We start from the raw sequence: 19914 nt of genomic DNA, 5'->3' as shown, positions 1-19914 counted from the left end.
CATCACCTGACGCAGCCGCAGGAAAGAGGGGCAACAAAGTGCGAATCAGGAAGCACTGGGCGGCGGCGGGAACTCAGCTTAGGTCTGCAGGAGAGGGGCGCTTCCCACTCGGACACCGCTGATAAAGAAAACGAGAATAAACAAGGACTTTTATAGCAGGCAGCATGAAAGACGGACAGCACACGCCTCTCTGTGACGGCGGGCAAGTGGCGTGGAGAGCAGGGCGTGGGAGGCGTGGGGCTAGTCCTCTGAGGTATTTATAGAGGCGTGGGTAGCACCTCTGGGCCTGGCTGATAATGGCCTTACACGGGAGGGTGACGCAGTGAAATGGACGAGGGAGACGAGGAGGAGGAGGTGGTGGTGGTGGTGGTGGTGGTTTGTTTTTGTTATGATGTTCCCTTGAGGATGGGAGTGAGGAAGTGAAGGAGGAAGGTGAAGAAGAGGAGGAAGAATAGGAAAAGAATGGTAAATGCTGGTGTACCTCTTTTTTTTTTTTTGAAGTCTCATTTATTAAGACAGCTAGGTGTGTATGACTGTCCGTTTGTTTCTCTGTCATTTTGTCTCGCATTTTCATAGTAATTAAGTCGAGTTTAGAAATATTACCAGCACAATGAACACGGAATAGTTGATAACCTTTACTGAAAATTAATAAAACTCTGAAACTATTACTATTTTTAGGGCCATTGACAGAAAAAAAAGAAAAAAGCCATCAAAAAGTAGTCTCACATTTAGCAAACAAGTGCTCCCTCGTATAACATTCCCTTAAATTCCCCTAAAGAACCTCAAGTCTTCTTTTCCTGCATCTTTTCCCGTGTTCATTTAGGTCACTAGTCTTTTAAGTCTTCGTTACGTTAGGTTAGGTTAGGTTAAGTTACGTTCTTTTCCTGCATCTTTTAGGTTAGGTTAGGTTCTTTTCCCGCATCCTTTCCCGTGTTCACTTAGGTCCCTGATCTCACAAGTCTTCCCCACACAACTCTACCTCCACCACCTCCTCCAGTCAAACCTCGCACTCTTAAATACCTCCCCAAAATTTCAAAACCTCCACTTCCCTCACTTCACACAGAATACCACCACCACCACCACCTCCTCCAGCCAACTCTCGCACTATTCAGCATCTTCCAAAAATCCTCAAAAAAACAGGAACCTCCCGTTAGCGCATCCCAGCAAAGGACTCCTGATGGTATCCTGACGTGGGGGAAAGGACGGTGACACCCCCCGCTATAACATTCCTCTGAAGGACTCTTAGGACTCCCAGTGGCGACTCCTGACGTAGGGCACGGACGCTGACGGGGATTTACGTTGGACAGGTGGACGACCCATAGACCGCCCCATAAGACTGTGGAAGACGAGTGACTGCCGTGTAGTGGAGTAGGTGGAGGGAAGGAGGATATGAAGTGGAAAGAGTGAAGGGAATGGCAGGAATAAGAACAGTAATGGATTGATAGTGGTAATTAGAATGGTAGAAGTGACAATAGGAAAAAAAATAGTAGGAATTTTAATAGAAATTAGTAACAATGGTAGTTGGAATTGAATGGTAGGAATATTATTTGGAAATAGTAGGAATGAAAATAGGCAGAGACTGGTAGGAATACTAGGGATTACTGAGGGAGATATTAGGAATAGTGAAGGGGAAGAAATGGTTGGAACGAGAGCAGGAAGTGAATAGTGAACAAAGAGAAAGGAGCAGAGTGTGAAGGGGAGGTTAGTGGGGAAGAGACTGGCAGGGATGTTGTGAAAGAAGTGGAGGGTGAAGGAAAGGAAGGAAATGGGGGGGGGAGAATGGGCTGGAGTCTCGAACACTTTCTATTTCCCTTCCTTCATTAGCACCAATGTTTTCTTCCTAGCCATGCATACCATTTCCCTTTCAGACATCCTTTTCTTCCTTACTTCCTGACCATCTCTCATTTATTTTGCTTTTTTTTCTTGGTATTGTCCACACTTTCTCATTTCCGAAGCACTACTTTCACTTTTGTTTCATTTTCTTACAATCTTTACATTCTTTTTTTCTTAACCTTAATGAATCTCCTCTCTCTCTCTCTCTCTCTCTCTCTCTCTCTCTCTGGCATGATTTACTGATGTCTTCCTGCCTTTCTTCCTCTTTTTCTATCATCCTTCACTTTCCTTCCTCCTTTTCTTCTCCTTTCTTCCGCCCTCCTAACGTCCTACACCTCCCGTCCTCTTCCTCTTTCTTCTTCTCCGTTTTCTATCACACTTCAATTCCCTTCCACCATTTAAAGCATCAAATAAGCCTATATTTCCCCCCAATTCTACCATCTTCCTTCTCTCTTCTTCCTCCCTTCTTTCTTTTTTTTTTCAAACGACCGCCACGAGCACCACACCCCCTACCCTCCTCCTCCTCCTCCTCCTCCTCCTCTTCTTCTTCTTCCTCTTCCTCCTCCTCCTTCCCCCCCCCCCCCCAAGCCCTTGACAGTCCCGCCACACAAGTAGTGAATCAACATTCGGGCAGAGACGCAAGATCTTATCAGTGTAAAGATAAATGCAGGATTATACTCCTTGTTCTCGACTTGGCCAGCTTATGTAAGAGTTGTGTGTGTGTGTGTGTGTGTGTGTGTGTGTGTGTGTGTGTGTGTGTGTGTGTGTGTGTGTGTGTGTGTGTGTGTGTAGAGGGAGGGTACTTATGGGAGATCCTTCTGTAGGACTCCTCTCCTCCCCACCCTCCCTTCTGTAGGATGTATCGCCACCCTGTTCACCTGTAATGAAGGTTCCGCCCCCACTCACTGCTCACCTGCCCACTCCACCCTGCCACCCATTCACCCGCCCTTACTCCACCCTCTTGCAACTATTCCTCCTCCTCCTCCTCCTCTTCCTCGCCCCCTCCTCCTCCTCCTCCTCCTCCTCCTCCTCCGGAATATTTGGAATATCGATATTTTTTCCCTGGATTTATCAACCAGTTTGCAAATGAGGACATGTTTTGTTTTATCTCCCAAGTCAGATTTTAATGCCGTGAGTTAGCGAGACAGACAGACAGACAGACAGACAGACAGACAGACAGACAGACAGACAGACAGGCAAGCAGACAGAAAATAGCGCTTTTGATTATTTGGATTCCTCCTCCTCTTGCTTCTCTTGTTTTTCCTCCTCCTCCTCCTCCTCCTCCTCCTCCTCCTCCTCCTCCTCCTCCCCTTGATCTAGAGTGACCCATAGCTGATAAGTATCGTAAGAATGGCTTCCTTTTTAGCACTATACTGCCCCGTATCTTGATCCTCTTCTCTTCCTTTACTGTGGGCCATCAAGATAATCATCCTCCTCCTCCTCCTCCTCCTCCTCCTCCCATTGCTTTATCTTTTTTTGTTTATTTCGAGCATCTTCCCTACTGTTTTTTTCTGGTGGTGTGTGTGTGTGTGTGTGTGTGTGTGTGTGTGTGTGTGTGTGTGTGTGTGTGTGTGTGTGTGTGTGTGTGTGTGTGTGTGAAGTTTTTCCTTTTTCAACTTTAAAGAATTGTTCGATTTTGGTGTTTGTTTTCTCTCTCTCTCTCTCTCTCTCTCCTCTCTCTCTCTCTCTCTCTCTCTCTCTCTCTCTCATCTCTCTCTCTCTCTCTCTCTCTCTCTCCTCTCTCTCTCTCTCTCTCTCTCTCTCTCTCTCTCTCTCTCTGGCTCTCATATTCATCTTTTCCATATGTCTTTTTTTTTCTCTCTCTCCCCATCTTTATCAGTTACTTTCCTCATTTTCTCATTCTCCTCTCTTTCCATATCTCCCTTCCACTCAGCCTGCCATTCCCAACACATCTCCATCCATCTCCGTCCACCTACGCACTTTACCACCTCCACTTTTTGCTTCTCCACCAGTACACCCACTACTGTTACCAATGTTACTTCAGCTACTCGTACTACTTTTTCTCCACCCACCCACCAAAGTAACCCTCATCCACCTAATCCCAAATTATTACAACTCTCCCATGCATCTTCAGTAGTTATAATGGACGCAGGAATAGACGCAAGGATCCTTTTTAAACGACACAGTGGTAATTGGGACAAGGCAGAGCTGGAGTCGCGTCCCATTGCCAAGGTGTTGCTGGGGACTGCGCTAGAGTGACTGCAGAAGGCGATGTAGAAGGAGGAAGTGACACTGGAAGGTGGTGAGGGAAGAAGTGATGCTGGGGGTGAAGAAGGAAAGGAAGGAAGGATGGAAGACGAGGTGAAAAAGGAGATAAGGGAGGAAATGACAGTTGTAGATGTAGTAAATGAAGATAGGGATGAAGAAGGGAGGAAAGGAAAGTTAGGAGGTGAAGAAAGTAGTGAAGGATATGGTGAAGGAGCGGATGAGAGAGAGAGAGAGAGAGAGAGAGAGAGAGAGGGGGGGAAGCCGTAGCATTTCCGAAGTCCAATTACGAAAGACTGTTGTTTTATGCATCAATCAATTAGAATAATGGCCACGCTCCTACGCCCCCAACCCACGCAGCCCACGCACCCCACGCCTCCCCAACCCACAATAACAAGCAGGCGGGTGGGAACGACTGGGGATGCGACGGATTTGAAGATGAATGTGAGTTAAATATTGGGGAGGTATTGACGGGGAGAGAAAGGGGCGATGAATGGGGAATGGTGATGTGGTGAGGGGAGGAAAGGGGGGTACAGGGAGGTGATAGAATAGTGAAGGAAGAAGATAGAGGGTGAGGGTGGAGGATGACATAGAGGGAGATAAAGAGGGAGGAGTGCAGGCGTCTGTATGGGAGGCAACATGTGTAAGGTGTCAAGATATTAAATATTAACGAGATCCATCAATTACCCGACGACCTTAAGGGATTTGAACTACCTCCCGCTGACTTTTGCCGGAGACGCCCTGACTGCCTTAGACGTCACCTCGGAAGAAAAGCTAGGCTGTATTTTTCCCTCGTGACGCCCCCAGTCCGGTTGTATCCATTCTCCCCTGTCATTAGCATGTTTTGTAGCCAGGTGGGGGAGGCAGGCAGGTGAACGCTGCTCTTAATAGTTACCTGTAAGTTTGGATTAATGAAACGTGTGCAAGATTAATGAGCATTGCCAACTTGTTTTTGAATCTGTACTCACCAAGGTCGGTTCACTTACACACACACACACACACACACACACACACACACACACACACACACACACACACACACACACACACACACACACACACACACGCGAGGGGGAGAAGGAGGAAGGAAGTAACACTGAGGTAATGCATCCGTCATATTTTCTCACGACTCAACGTTGAAATCAAGCTTGGTTCGCCTTCACTTTCTTCACCTTCACGCCGACTCACCCTCATCATCACATTGCCATTCTTCACTCTTATCTTCACTATCCTCATATTCACCCTCACTCACCCTTATCCTCATCCTTGTACCACTGACTCATTCCTCTTCACCTCATCGCCATCCTCGTCACCTTCACTCTCCCGCATCCTGCCAACCCTCACCTTCACCCGTCACCTTCACCCCGTGCCCCAGGATCGCCGTCAACCCACAAGGGCGGCACACATGCTGTCCAGTCAACAAATAGGAAACAGATGACTCGGGGTCTCCGTCACGGCCTCCGTCATGCCTCGCCGCCCCTTCCACCTCACTCCTTTGTTGAGCGTCCACCTGGCATTGGTCACCTGTTCCACACCTGATTCTTCTACAGGTATTTAGGGAATGGTAGTGTGAAAGGTGGCTAGATGTTTGGTCTATACGTGTTTCTATTTAGATAATATGGAAGGAATTTATATGTTTCCTTATAGGTGATCCTGAAAAGTTTACCTGTACCTGTTTTATATATCTGATTAAGCAACAGGTGTTTAGTGATGTGTATGGTGGGAAGTGAAGGGATATTTCGCCTCCAGATGTCTCTGAGTGGATTATATTGTAATGGATTTAAAGTTTTAGGTGACTGTGAGCTACCTATTGTGTTTCCTCACCTGTGTCACATACCTGAGTCTCTCTACAGGTGTTTAATGGCTTGTTTTGTGGAGGTGACGCGATATCTCACCCCTATGTGTTTATGTTAAGATTATGTTAATAGAATTGATGTTTTTTCGAGGTTAAGACTAGTAGTTGGTGTGTGTTTCTTCACCTGTCTTGTGCACCTGGTTTCCGCTTCAGGTGTTCAAGGTCGTGTAATATGAACGTCAGTGTTATACGAGTATTTTCCGCACATTTATCGTGTCGCAATGCAAGTGAACCTGCCTGGCGTCCTTGTGACATTTATAACACGTGACTCATGATGAAGTGCGGCGCCACATCACGGGAATTTTTTTTCTTTTTTTTTTTTTTTTCACAGCTGACACCGGCTTTCCAGGGCTGACTGACTTGAGGTCCGAAAGGTTATGTTATATCGGGTGTCCATCTGCCTTTTGTCTTTATATTGCGACACTGGTGAATGACAGGGGATATATGCGGCGGCGACAAACACCTGGCTCCTCTACGCACACCTGTTGAGTCACATGTTCTCGCAAACCTGTCTTTTAATTGCAGGTGTTTGGTGCTTTGTGGTTTAACGAGTTCCATTAACGATATTTTTTTTCTCATTTGATTTTGGACGTTATGGGGGAAAGAATTTATTTGTTTATGTAGTTAATTTATAATGGAGACTGGTCAAGGAGTAAAAAAATGGAAAATAAGAAAGGATTGATTCATTTAATCCTGCACACCTGACCATATTTACAAATGTGGTATTAGAAATTCCCTTACCAATCTTTTCATAGAGTAATTTTCAACGTTATCAGCAATAGAACTTACTCATCAATTTATTCATTCATTCATTCACTAAAGTAGGTAGTCTGTAGAGGAGAGTGGTCAAGGCCTAAAACAAACAGAAAACAGCTTGAAATTCATTGATTTAATTAAAGGTGCCGCAGGAATGGCATCATCTGTCGCTACTGTCAGGGGAAGAACAAAAAAATATCAACCTGTCAGAATATGAATGAGTTAGCCAAGTGTCATTAGGGTTAGAATACCTGTTTAGTTTAATTATACCTGTTAGGTTACGTTTTGTCTGGCGATTGTAGCTTATCTTGTTCACTCTTGTTGGTGGTTGATGGTGCGGAAATGTGTGTCCTGACGTTCTCTCTCTCTCTCTCTCTCTCTCTCTCTCTCTCTCTCTCTCTCTCTCTCTCTCTCTCTCTCTCTCTCTCTCTCTCTCATTCGGATGCTTTTGCTGTAAAAATCATAAAATATTGTATGTTTATGGCATCAGATGTCGCTTCTACTACTACTACTACTACTACTACTACTACTACTACTACTACTACTACTACGACCACCACCTCTATAATCTCACTAGCCATCGACTTTTTTTTTCTTTCTCTCTTTCTCTCAGTCTTTAATTAATACGCATTCAATTCACAAACCCGCCGGCTTCCCACTACCTGTCACTCCCAATATGAGACTTGTTGCCCTAAAATCGCTGCTCGCACCCTTGACTTTATCTCCAGTTAATGCAAACCTCGTTATAAATAGCTGGTATCGTTACTTTTTATGCTTCACAAACAACCAGATTCATCGAGTCAACACCGCTTCGAAACCTTCTCGGGGATATCTTTTGGTCTGTTTGTTTTGACGTATTTGTAGAACCTCCTTTGTATATGTGCGTGTGTGTGCGTGTGTGTGTGAGGGTGGAGTCATGTGCGTGTCCAGTTCTATAACCGACCTTGAATCAGGCAAGACCAGGAACGGACAGTGTGTGTGTTACTTCCTTATACGGCAGTGGAGGTGTGGCGTGAGGCGGGGCGCGGCAGAGCAGGTGTGGGGGACGTGAGGCGAGGCGAGCAGCTGTGGGGAACTTGATACCTGGCGGAGTAATTGTGGGGGTGCAGGTGTGGGAGTATGCGGAGTGAAATAGGCGTGGGGGCATGGGGAGAGACAGGTAGGTGTGAGGCATAAGAGATAGTTAAACAGGTGTAAGGCATGGATAGATAGACAGATTGATAGATAGGTAGATAAATAGATAGATATTTCACTTATAACACCAGTAAGCAAGTGTTTATTGGCCACAATCTCAATCAGCAACACTCAACTTGAAGCAACCATAAGTAAAAGACTAATACATCCACACAATAATAAAACAAGACTCACCCACATTACTACAAAAAAGCACAGCCAATCTTAACGAAAGTACAAACAGACTAGATAAGAGCGAGACACCTTGGGGTAAGAGAGTATGGTGGGGCCATTCACTGCGCTACTAATGATGAGGAAAGCATGAACAGCTACGTCACCAGCTCATTACCATCGTCTGAGTCTCCCCCTGGTATACACGTGTGTGAGGACGTGAGGGGAGGCGCGTAGGAAAGCAGGACACGTGTGGCAGGAACTGGTGTGTGACTAGACGTGTAGAATGAGAAGAGTATGAGAGACGTATGTATATGAGAGAGAGAGAGAGAGAGAGAGAGAGAGAGAGAGAGAGAGAGAGAGAGAGAGAGAGAGAGAGAGAGAGAGAGACATACAGACAAATGGATAGATAGTCACACGTACAAGCAGACAGATAGACAAAGATAGAGACTGACACATACACACAGACAGATAGACAGACAGACATATTGACACAGACATACAGACAGACGGACGGGCAGACTGGCAAGCAAATAAGCAACAAAAATACAGAAAAATACACATATCGCTGAATATATGTGATTCGTAAAAAGCCACACACACACACACACACACACACACACACACACACATAAAAGGCAGAGTTTACATGGATCACTAAAGAAACTCGTACAACAAAACCAAGTCACATTAATTTCATGGACAGAATAAACCCATCAATAAACAACTTAAAGAACATTATTGCTTTATTCATTAACTTTACTGAGCTTTTTTTTCACTTTTTTTTACTCTCGAGGATGACGTGGGAACTGACTCTCTCTCTCTCTCTCTCTCTCTCTCTCTCTCTCTCTCTCTCTCTCTCTCTCTCTCTCTCTCTCTCTCTCTCTCACCTGTATGGCGCACTTGGGGTACCTGTGTATATTTTTTCCTCCTTCCATTATTACGAATCAGGAGAGAAGAGATGGATTTATTGTAGTCCGTTAACTCTTTTACGACTCTCCTTCTTGGCTCCAACACGTGCACTTTTCCTCCTCTTGTTTTGTCTGTTTACTTTGTCCTGTCCTTTGCTTTCCTTTAGGAGACAAATACACGAGGGGAGAAGGAGGAGGGAAAGATTAAAGAGGTTTTGTTTGTTCTGTTTACAAGATGAACTAGAGGGAAGGAGACAAGCACAGAGAGATGGAGGGGGGACGGAGGGGGGAGATAGTAGATGAATAAGAGGAAAAGGGGAAATATAAGGAAAACATTAGTCAAGGGGAAGAGGAAAAAAGGAAAAGTGGAAATGGAAATAAGGAATTGTTTTCGGCTTGTTTTGTTTCCTTTGCATTCTTTTCTTCATTGTTCTGTTTTTTTTGTGTGTGTTTTTTTTTTTACTTTGGTGTGAGTGAATGCTGAGGTTTTGTTCCTCCTCCTCCTCTTCCTTTTCCTTTTTCTCCTTCTTCTTTTACCTCGCTTTTATGCACTTCTTTCATTCTTTCTTACTCATTTTCCTCTGCTTTTTCCCTCCTCCATCTACCAGTTTACTTTCCCCATTTCTTGTTAATGTTGATATCTTCTTCATTCCTCCTGTTTTTTTTTTTTTTTTTTTTGCTCCTCTTTCTCCTCCACCCTCTATTCATCCTTGTCCTCCTCCCCTTCCTCCCCCTCGTCAATGGAAAGCAGCAAAACAGTGCTAATTTCTCGTTTACATTGTTTTTCTCCCGTTTTCTATTCCCGCTAAGACGCAGCTGCCGTGTTCATGGTCTCGGAAGAAGGTTCCTTCCTTTGGTTACACACGCACACGCTCGCAGTCCACCTTGCATGCACGTATTGGTAACATAAACGTACATGGCCTTGTATCGTAAAGTTCCGTACATAAATGACTGTGCATGTAAACTTAGATAACGGAAACACACACACACACACACACACACACAGATAGAGAGACAGAGAGACAAAGAGAGAGGTGGAGACACGACTCTACCTACGCTGCCTAATGTTCCTAATGAATCTACCTGTCCTGGTACACACTCCCATCTCACCAGCTCCACAGGGTACTAGGTTAAATGTGAGGACACCGTTTATCACAGGCTGGTCTAGCGAGGGCCAACAGGTGTGATGCTGTGATGCGGTTTTTTTTTTTTTTTTTCCTCTCTCTCTCTCTCTCTCTCTCTCTCTCTCTCTCTCTCTCTCTCTCTCTCTCTCTCTCTCTCTCTCTCTCTCTCTCTCTCTCTCTCACCGCGAGCCAAGGTTCTTTTGCGGTGGTGTTTTCAAGATTCTTATTCATTGCTTGTCTCTCCCTTGCTTACCCGCCTGTCTGTATGTCTGCCTGCCTGACTGTCTGCGTGTCTGTTTGTCTGTCTGTCTGTCTGTCTGTCTGTCTCCAGCAAAGAGCATAATGACTATTGACTTCGAACGGTGTCATTTGTCGTGTTCTGTTTTCTGTTCACCAAAATCAATGACCATGGAAAATTATAAGCTTTTCCTTGCCTTTTTGAATGGTCTGTTGGTTTTGTTGTCGATGGTGGTGGTGGTGGTGGTGGTGGTGGTGGTGGTGGTGGTGTAAGCAGTATTAGTATGTCATTGTAATCGTCTTTTTATCGTTTTTTGCCAAATAATAATAATAATAATAATGTATTAGACCTCATATGGAAGTAACAGAGAACCGGAGTATTTAATACTTACAAGAGAGAGAGAGAGAGAGAGAGAGAGAGAGAGAGAGAGAGAGAGAGAGAGAGAGAGAGAGAGAATGTAATGAGGTATCTGCTGAATTACTATTAGCTGTGATATTAGTATTAATAGCGGTAACACTAGTGACAAGAGTATTATCACTGTCTGCGTCGTACTCTTTCGGAAAATTGATGTACACTACAAGGAGACTTCGAAAACTTTTATACGTGTCTCAGAGTATTATATCTTATCTTTCACTTTTTTTATCTTATTCACATTCACATATTACGTTGCGAGAACAAGAAAAAACATCAGTAATACCACCAAAATATAAACTGACAGAATATAACTTTGAAAACGTAGACAATATCATCGTATCCTAACTACAAGCCCTGATAAACAATAAGATCTGATCGCACAAAAGAAGGATCTGATTACACAAGAGGAAGTTCAGAATTAAGAGCAACGCAGCATGATTCTTCTTTTGTTTCGCCGCGACCCCCTCGAGGTGCTCCTTCGTGGCGCTAGAAGGGACAGACCTGTATTCAAAAACGCTATACTCTTTCACCACGACTGTTTACGAAGGCTACAGAGATAATTAGCAGGGTCCTCAAGAGTGTTTCTCCTGTTAAGAATGGAAAAATCTTGTTAATATATCACTAGAACCGTAAAAACACCCTTAAAAACCTGTACAACTTTAACTACAGCATTTTGAAAGCAGTGCAGCGCGGAGTCTTTCAGAATGCTGTCCATAGAGAAGCGCACACAGAGGTACATAAGAGGAATACAAAGGGCGTGCGAGGGGCGGGGGCGGGCGGTGCATGGCGTGGCGCGGCTGTTCCCGTAAATCTGTGGCGCAGGTGGAGGCGTGGTGTAACTTGAGACGCCACCGAGGCCTGCCGGGTCTTAGCCTTCGAACGGTGTGCGTGGGAAAAAATTGATATATTTATGTATTTGTAGATGTGTGTGTGCGTTGTGCTTTTGGAATATCACTTGTTTTGGCGTGCGTGCAATAATGATAATAATAATACAAGGCTTGATATTACAGCATCGAGTATAAACTAAAATTATGGAATGGAAGCCGTAAGTGTATGAAGTGACAAATGTGTGTGTGTGTGTGTGTGTGTGTGTGTGTGTGTAGGCGTGCGAGTGGTCAGTTTGCTTGTTTTCCAGTACCTGTAATATCATCCTTGTGTTTGAAAAGTGCATTCTTCTTCAAAAGCATCTGCGCGGGTTTGTGTCCTCAGCGGTGTCAAGTTTGCCAAATGATCGCAACACCAGACCTCTTCCTGAAATCTTATCCTTTAGCTCCTTTCACTAATAAAATCTATCATGGAAATCAGTTCACCTGTCGAAGAGGAGGAAAAATAACGACGTAAGACATGTTTTGACGAAGAGATGAAATAAATTAATATATTGCAGAAAAGGGAGAGAAAGATCATCTGTCGATAAAAAAGGTTTACTAAGAAATAAGTTAATCTATCGAGAAAAATATGGAAGAAGGATGATGTATTGATAAAAATAAGAGGTTTAAGATAAAGCAAATCGCCTCATTCCCCGGTAACAGTCAAAACCCAGCGGCCAGCAACGCAGCACGCGCCGTCCTTCCCTTTCACCCCTTCGTCCTTCCCACCAGGCACCAGCAGAAGGCAAGTCTCCCCTTGAGGACCACCACCACCGTTAGCAGCACCACACAGCCGCAGCACGTCATTGCCCCGGGCTAATCATGCGTCCACAGCTCCTCTCCTGCATACATATTAATTTTGTTTCAGTGTCCAAGTGTAGCGTTAAACTTTCACAATCTTTCCTTTGCTTCTCGGCATTTCCTCGACGTGGCGTTCCCCAGGATGGGCATTTCCTTATTGCTCTTAATGAGTGGTGTACCGCAGCTCTCAAGTGTCGCGGTTTATCTCCAGGACATGAATAAGTTCCTATAAACATCTCTCGGTGTTACGATTAGCGCGGCGCACAAATGTTGCTCTCCCGCGGTCTTTCTTCCTTTACCGGGTTCCCATTTCCATTTTATGTCCCATCGCTCATCGCGCCGCTACGTCCTGGCGCGGGTGATGGCGGGGAAGTCCTTGGAGTGTGTGAGTGACGCGAGGGAGGGAGCGAGATGCCTTAGGGAGTAGGTGACGCAGTAAGAAGGCAGGAGGAAGGTCGTTTCATGAAGTACTCCCCTGTAATCCTTCTCCTGTCTCTCTTTGTTGTTCTTACCGCGAATCTCTACCGTGTCAGCAAAGTCGTTGTACATAATCCTTCCCCTCTTATCCTCCTCCGCCTTTTGCTACACAAGAATCTGGTGTGTACGCCCTCGACACCCTCCTGGAGCCACGGCGGTGCAGTTCTCGGGGTGTCAGATTACGAGGGCTTTAAAGGGGAGCGGGTACACCTGTGCATGGGCGGCAGTGGGTGGCAGAAGGCGTGATAACCTGCTTGGGTCTACGCTGTTGTTGAGAGAAGGGGACCTGACGGGACTGTGGCGGTTCTACTATGACTTTGAAGGGTCGAGGGTTATAAGGGCGGGGACTTGGCATCAGTCCTGTTGTATAATATTACCAGAGAGAGAGAGAGAGAGAGAGAGAGAGTTTTGTGATTCTGTTTAGGGTCGAAGAAGTGTAGAGAATTGAATGCTTACGGGAAAAGGCTTAACTTCTTGGTTTTAGCGTCGATAGCATAGTAACAAACACCCGAGGATGATTTTATTATTACTTTTGGGAGATCGAGAATTTAGAGGACGATCGTGTTCCGTGTGTAAAGGGTTTGAAAGCTTACACTGAAGGATTTCACTGAGATGTTGTTTTTAAGAGAGTAATAATAGGAACTACTTGACTTACTACGAATGTTTGAGTAGTTTAAGGCTTCACAAACACGGTGTCATATGGCGCCGCTTGCATATTACAAAGGACGAAGAGTTCAAAGGGCACGTGTTTCATGGCGATTCTTCCACGTAAATGAAGCGTTGAAAGTTTAATGCTAAAATTCGAGGAAATGAGGAGGGCGAGGCGGCGTGAAGGACGGAGGGGCGAAGCAAGGACGAGGTACTCAAGCCCTGCACTTAACTACCGGTAAACAGACAAACAAACACCGACAAAGGACCTATTATTATGCTATTATTATACTGTGGTGCCTCCTCCCTTTTCAGGTCTGTGTATCGCCCTTTGTATCTTCCTCTGTATCTCACGCGTGTAACCTTCGATGGTGCGCAAACCTTCCTTCCCCTTCCTTCAGTCGTCAGTAAGAAGGAAATAGATAAATAAGGCAAGTACTTCTCTTCCTCATCTCTCTTCGATAATGTTTAGCCTCTCGTTCCTTTCGCTTCACTCAATAAAGATGAGGGAATGGGTGAACGAGATAACTATTCTTACTTCAAATGTGCTTCACCTATTTTTTTTTTTCTATCTTTGCACTTTTGTCATTCGAAGGCGAAAAGGAAGTAGACAAACAGGCAAAAGGTTTTCTATCGTGTTTTCTTCTCATCTATTTTGTCTTCATTTCTTACCTTCTCACTTCACCCTTTCAAGATCGAGAAGGAAGTACAAGTATGTGAACAAATAAGACAGGTTCAGCTTTATCTTACACATTTGTATCTTGCTTTTCTTACTTTTTTACTTTTCTACACAAAAAGAAAGGGAAAGGAAACGAGTTTAATACACAGCGAACCGTTTTCTATCTCACCTCTCCATTTCTTCCCTGATTATACTTTTTTTTTTTCGTTCTTACGGATAAACTAAAACAATTATTAATATTTACTTAGACGCAGTTAGATTAGTAGTAGTAGTAGTAGTAGTAGTAGTAGTAGTAGTAGTAGTACTATCACCACCACCATCACCACCATCACCACCACGTTCTGAACAGCCAAAAAGGAAACACGCTGAAAGAGGAAGCATAATATCATTTTACCTGTGGTTCTTCTCTTACCTGCCGTATCGCTAGGTACTTAGGCACGCGTCCCTCACCCGCCCCCTCCAGGCCCTCACCTTCCCAGCTTGCTATGCCCTCCGTGTGAGATAACGCAAACCATAAAACTAATCGATTCTCGGCCGACAGAACGCCTTCCTCCACCAACGCGTTTTATATTTATCGTTTCGTACCTTCGCGGACTGCTGGTCTACCTGAGATGACTGTTTACCCACTCGCCAGGTAATTAAAGGTCTCAAGGTGGGGGAGGTGAGCAGGTGCGTCGCGGAGAGAGACAGGGAGAGAGAGAGAACTAAAGATTGTGTTCATGTATCCACGTAGCAAATGCCGTGCCGTCCCGCCCCGCCCCGCCCCGCCCCGCCCTTCTATCATGGGAACAGTTAACTTAATCCTATTGTGGCATTCTGACTACTCACTTCCACCCTATTTTTTATCCATCTCATACAGGAAAGGACAAAAGGCATAGGGTTGAAAATATAAAGCAACGTAGAAGTGTCTGTTTGTCTGTACGAGTGCAGTCTCCATAAACAGGGTCGTAAAGGACATATAAACGATCTAATTTTGTTCCCGCGGCAGCCTCTCGATGGCCAGGAGGGTGAGGTTAAGTTACCGAGTGATGCGTTTGGTGTGCATTGCCTTCTTAAAAGTTCCCACTCTCCTATTTTTTTATAAGTACGAGTAAAAACATAACAGTGCGCAACATTTTTTTCAGCTTAGGCGTTGCTTTGTGTGTGTGTGTGTGTGTGTGTGTGTGTGTGTGTGTGTGTGTGTGTGTGTGTGTGTGTGTGTGTGTGTGTGTGTGTGTGTGTGTGTGTGTGTGTATCTCAAAACACAAATTTAAAAACACCAGGAGGAAGAGAGAATGAGATAACTGCAACGGAGAAGAGACTCAAACTGGCAGAGCGATCCAGAGATGAAGAGATTAGACGTTGACAGAGAGATGAAGGCTGAGAGAGAGAGAGAGAGAGAGAGAGAGAGAGAGAGAGAGAGAGAGAGAGAGAGAGAGAGAGAGAGAGAGAGAGAGAGAGAGAGAAACGAAGACCACCTCGTGATAGAGAGCGAAACAAGCGCAGGAACACGACGTGGGTACACACAGAGGTACATAAAGAAGGCGAGGAACAACCTGCTGCAGACGGTAAACACACACGAGCTGAGGGGCGTGGCGTGCTGTGAGGACACGAAGAACAAGCTGATGACTCACTCCCTTGAGAAGCACAAGAAAACCAGCTGCGGGAGGCGTGGAGTGAAGAACTTAGTATACCCGCGTTCACACTCCTTACTCCCTCTTAGGACTTGTAGCAGCGTTCTCAAAAGCATCCTTCCTACAGCATCAGTGTTCCCTAAGGCCTCGTGACTAATCGTGTTCTCAAGGGTATTTACTTCTCATAATGGCGCAGAATTCAAATCATAGCTAGAATCATGTAAGCATCCCTGAAAATGCTAATAACTTCCACTACAGCTTGTTAAATATTTAGAATACGGCACTGTAGGATATAGCGCTTCATCTTGCACGGTAAAGCGAGATTTGGTAGACTTGAACAAGGAGAAATCAGCTTTAGGGAGGATCGTGTTTACCAGATTGGAAGATAAGTGTATTGTTTCAGATTAGATTACACTGAAGCTTCTTTTTCTTCAGTTTCCCCAGTGAATCATATGTGCCTTTTTGGTGTTCCTTCCAGTAAGAGTTTCCAAGAGTTTTGTGTGAGTTTAGAGGTGAATCATAAGTGTATTTTTTGGGGTCTTGCTTCCAGGGATACTTGTAAGTGTGTGCCCCGGCCCTTCCGTGTACGTGCATATCCTCTAAAGGACTCGTGTGTTGTAGGATACGAGGGAATTAATCAGGATGCTACTCGTAAATTAAAGCTTGGAAGAAAAAAAGAGAAGGTAGTAATTGAGCAAGTTTTCATTATAATGTGTAGTAGGTTGGGTTTTTGTGACGGTTTTTACACACACACACACACACACACACACACACACACACGGTCCGTAAAAGGTTTGTTCCGGAATCTTTCTGATGCTCTAGGAATTGTGAGAAAGAAAAGTAGAGAGAGAGAGAGAGAGAGAGAGAGAGAGAATTTAATCTTACTGTCGGCACACACGCACCCGTACACACACACACACACACACACACACACACACACAGTAAGCAAAGCAGCACGTCTTTAGTCACACATTAATGTTGCTGAATAATCTTGTTTGTCAATCTTTACTGTTTTCCATTAGCATTTATGTAATAGCCTGTTTGTATTTACGCGATAGAGAGAGAGAGAGAGAGAGAGAGAGAGAGAGAGAGAGAGAGAGAGAGAGAGAGAGAGAGAGAGAGAGAGAGAGAGAGAGAGAGAGAGAGAGAGGTGGCGTAAAGTTCTATATACTGCAGACCGTTCTCTAAATACTCTCTTATTTGTTTGCTTGTCTTTCTAATATTCTTCAGTGACATTTTTTTTTATATTCGTCATTTTAATTCATGCTTTTTTTTCATATATCGACCTTATATTATATCTGTTTATATTACCGCTTCCCCTCAAACACCTCCTTTTTTTTTTTTTTTTTTTTTTTTTTGACAGGCGATGAAAGAAAATACATTTGAATCTCCATTACGCATAGAGTCATAAAACTCTACGTTATTTATCAGATTTTTTTTAGCATCCACCGAGATTCCGTCCAGGTTTCGTTGGCACGGTTGTAGCAGCGGCCATGTCTGCGTGTCAGGAGGCAAATATGGCCTATCAAGAGTGTGTGTCACCCATCACCCGCAGAGAGTCGGGGCCACGGCCATCCTCGGCTGCGGGGCGGGACAGGGCGAGAGATAGGGGACGGGGGCTGGGGTGTCACGTGAGGCGGGTCTTGTTACTCCGTGAAGCAATGCCCTGACACGCCCACACGCCCGCACTAAAGGATGGGATTGCGTTTTTTGTGTGTTGATTTGAAAGTACTGGTGGGTGGTTAGCGCTGGGCGGCTGGAGAGGCACTGGCCTTTCTCGTGTTGTATTAATGGAAGAGAAAGTCCTAGCTACAAACAAGACGAGGGTGTCCTTATGTTCCCTTTTAAGAGTCGTCATTGGACTGGAGGGGAGGGAGGTCTAGTGGGGGGAAAATGAAGGGCGGCAGACTGGCGGCGGGGCGTTAGTGGCACCAGTGGGCGGCGCTAGAAGAGGTGCCCACCCCGAGCCTTGTATTTGTACCGCCGCGCATCACTCCCGCGGCCAAAGGCAATAGTAATAAAAATAAACTCAACTGTACTAAGACGGAACCGAGTCTACGTTTACGACTCAACCCGCTGCTTTATAGGGCTGTGTGGCACGCGCCCCCACGCCTCAACACCTGACGCACCTGAGAATTACGCGAGACACACCTGCGCCGCCTTCAGGTAACGTCTCGCAGCCCTCGATAGGTCAGTTGGCGCCGGTGGGACTCCCTTCGTCCTACTCTCTCCCTTGTGTGGCGATGACCTCTTAAGCATATCCAACCCCGTCAGTCGCTGCCACGCCGCCACATCACCGCCCTGCCCTCGCCCAGGCCTGACCCACCCTCCACCCTCTCTCCACCCATTCGTCACTCTATCTATTCGTTCATCCACTCTAAGCTCAGCAGCATCTCATTCTAGCTTGCCTCGCGCCCATTCACTCTCCACCCCTCTATCCACTCCTCCATCCATCCCCTGCTTTGCCCCCAACACGTACACTTCTTGTCTTTTAATGAGGTAACCTGGAGCGTCAGTAATGAGAGGCAGCGATGAAAGGTGTCACAAACCTGTCCGATAAAAGTAAAGGACGTTTTCTCTCTCTCTCTCTCTCTCTCTCTCTCTCTCTCTCTCTCTCTCTCTCTCTCTCTCTCTCTCTCTCTCTCTCTCTCTCTCTCTCTCTCTCTCTCTCTCTTCCTTTTTGCAGACAGACTCCTAATTAGTTTTCCTTCAGTTTAAAGACTTGTACTTGTCTAATTAGGAACAAAAACACGCCCTGTGAAACATTCAAGTCTTGACCTATAATAAGAAATAAATGAAAATGTTAAAAAAAAAATGAGCGAATCAGACAGAACATCAGAATATAAACCTTCCAGACACTTCTTAGTCAGTTAAGTTTACTGACCATCAGATTATAATTTAAATATTTCGCAGGGTAGCTTACGTTTTCAACATCACCTGGTAACAAGAGTAGATTATTCCACACAAAATACATCTCATGGTTTGGTATCAGAAAACTTCACCTCCGTTTTCTCTCACGACTAGGAAAAAAGAAAATCGTAAGTCCTGATAAGACGATCAGAAGGTAAGAAAAGAAAGCTGCAAGGAGTCAGAAGGCATACATGTGTCAGTCCCTCTATAGGAAACATACCTTACTAGTGACTGGACAATAACAACCTGGTTAGAGTCTATTCAAGTCATCCACCAATCACGGAGCCAGTTTCTCCCCATCACTTTTTTAGAATCTAACCTTATCACATTTGAATCTATTGCTTTTCGCTCTCGTGTTCTTAAACGCTTTGCTCTCACCAAGACTGTTTTTAAAGGCCACAGAGATGAGAAGTCTTCAGTTAATAATGTAAAAATCTTGTTAATTTCTCACAAGAACCGTAAAAACAACCTGGTAATTTCCAATAGAGCCTTTTGAATGTAGCGGGGATGCGGCACAGAAGTGTTTCAGAATACGGTCCCAAGGATGACGCAACCTACTAGAATAGAGAGAGGTAGGAGGGGAGGGAAGTCTGGAGGAGCCGAGGAGCACTGGGGGGTAGCCGGGTGCTGGGGAGAACACAAGTCACAGCGGGGCATCATTATCGCCTGAGCGCTGCAGGTGAGGACTACGGACACAAAGGAACATAAAGTAGGAAACAACAACAGACCTATCGGCCCTTATGAGGTTGTTTGTGTTTACAGTATCTGATCTACGTACAGTGAGGGATGTAGCTTTGTAGAGAATTGTGTAAGGAGAGGTGAAGTGATGCTGGTATAGTAATTGTAGTCGTAGTAGTAGTAGTAGTAGTAGTAGTAGTAGTAGTAGTAGTAGTAGTAGTTGTTGTTGTTGTTGTTGTTGTTGTTATTGTAGAAACAGCTGTTATTCTTGTTCTTGTTATTCTTGTTTTCCTTCTTGGTGGTGGAGGGCGAAGACGAGAGACAGGAGAAGGTGAAAGAAATGAATAAGAAACAAGAATAAAAAACATATGCAACAAGACCAAGAACAACAAGATTTAATCACACACACACACACACACACACACACACACTATATATATACCATCAACAGGAGTACTAATAAACACAACACACCACAACCATCACCACCTTACCTGCCAAACATCCACCCACCCAAGGCTCCCCGCTGAGCTCAGGTGTG

At 45.0% G+C, this 19914-nt stretch overlaps 2 protein-coding genes across 2 annotated transcripts in view; one reads left to right on the top strand and one right to left on the bottom strand.

The window, feature by feature from the left end:
• Positions 1-19914, bottom strand: part of LOC135093733 (muscle M-line assembly protein unc-89-like) — a 158990-nt gene that overhangs the window by 122641 nt on the left and 16435 nt on the right. The window lies entirely within an intron of this gene.
• Positions 5447-19914, top strand: part of LOC135093738 (E3 ubiquitin-protein ligase Siah1-like) — a 38882-nt gene continuing 24414 nt past the window's right edge. The window contains 1 exon segment of the mRNA XM_063993303.1: positions 5447-5609. Within this exon segment, the coding sequence (XP_063849373.1) occupies positions 5525-5609 (85 nt within the window). The 5' untranslated portion in view covers positions 5447-5524.

This window comes from Scylla paramamosain, chromosome 43, assembly GCF_035594125.1.
Source record: "Scylla paramamosain isolate STU-SP2022 chromosome 43, ASM3559412v1, whole genome shotgun sequence".
NCBI lineage: Eukaryota > Metazoa > Arthropoda > Malacostraca > Decapoda > Portunidae > Scylla > Scylla paramamosain.
The sequence above is the reverse complement of the archived record's forward strand: the minus strand, read 5'-3'. Positions and strand labels throughout refer to the sequence as shown.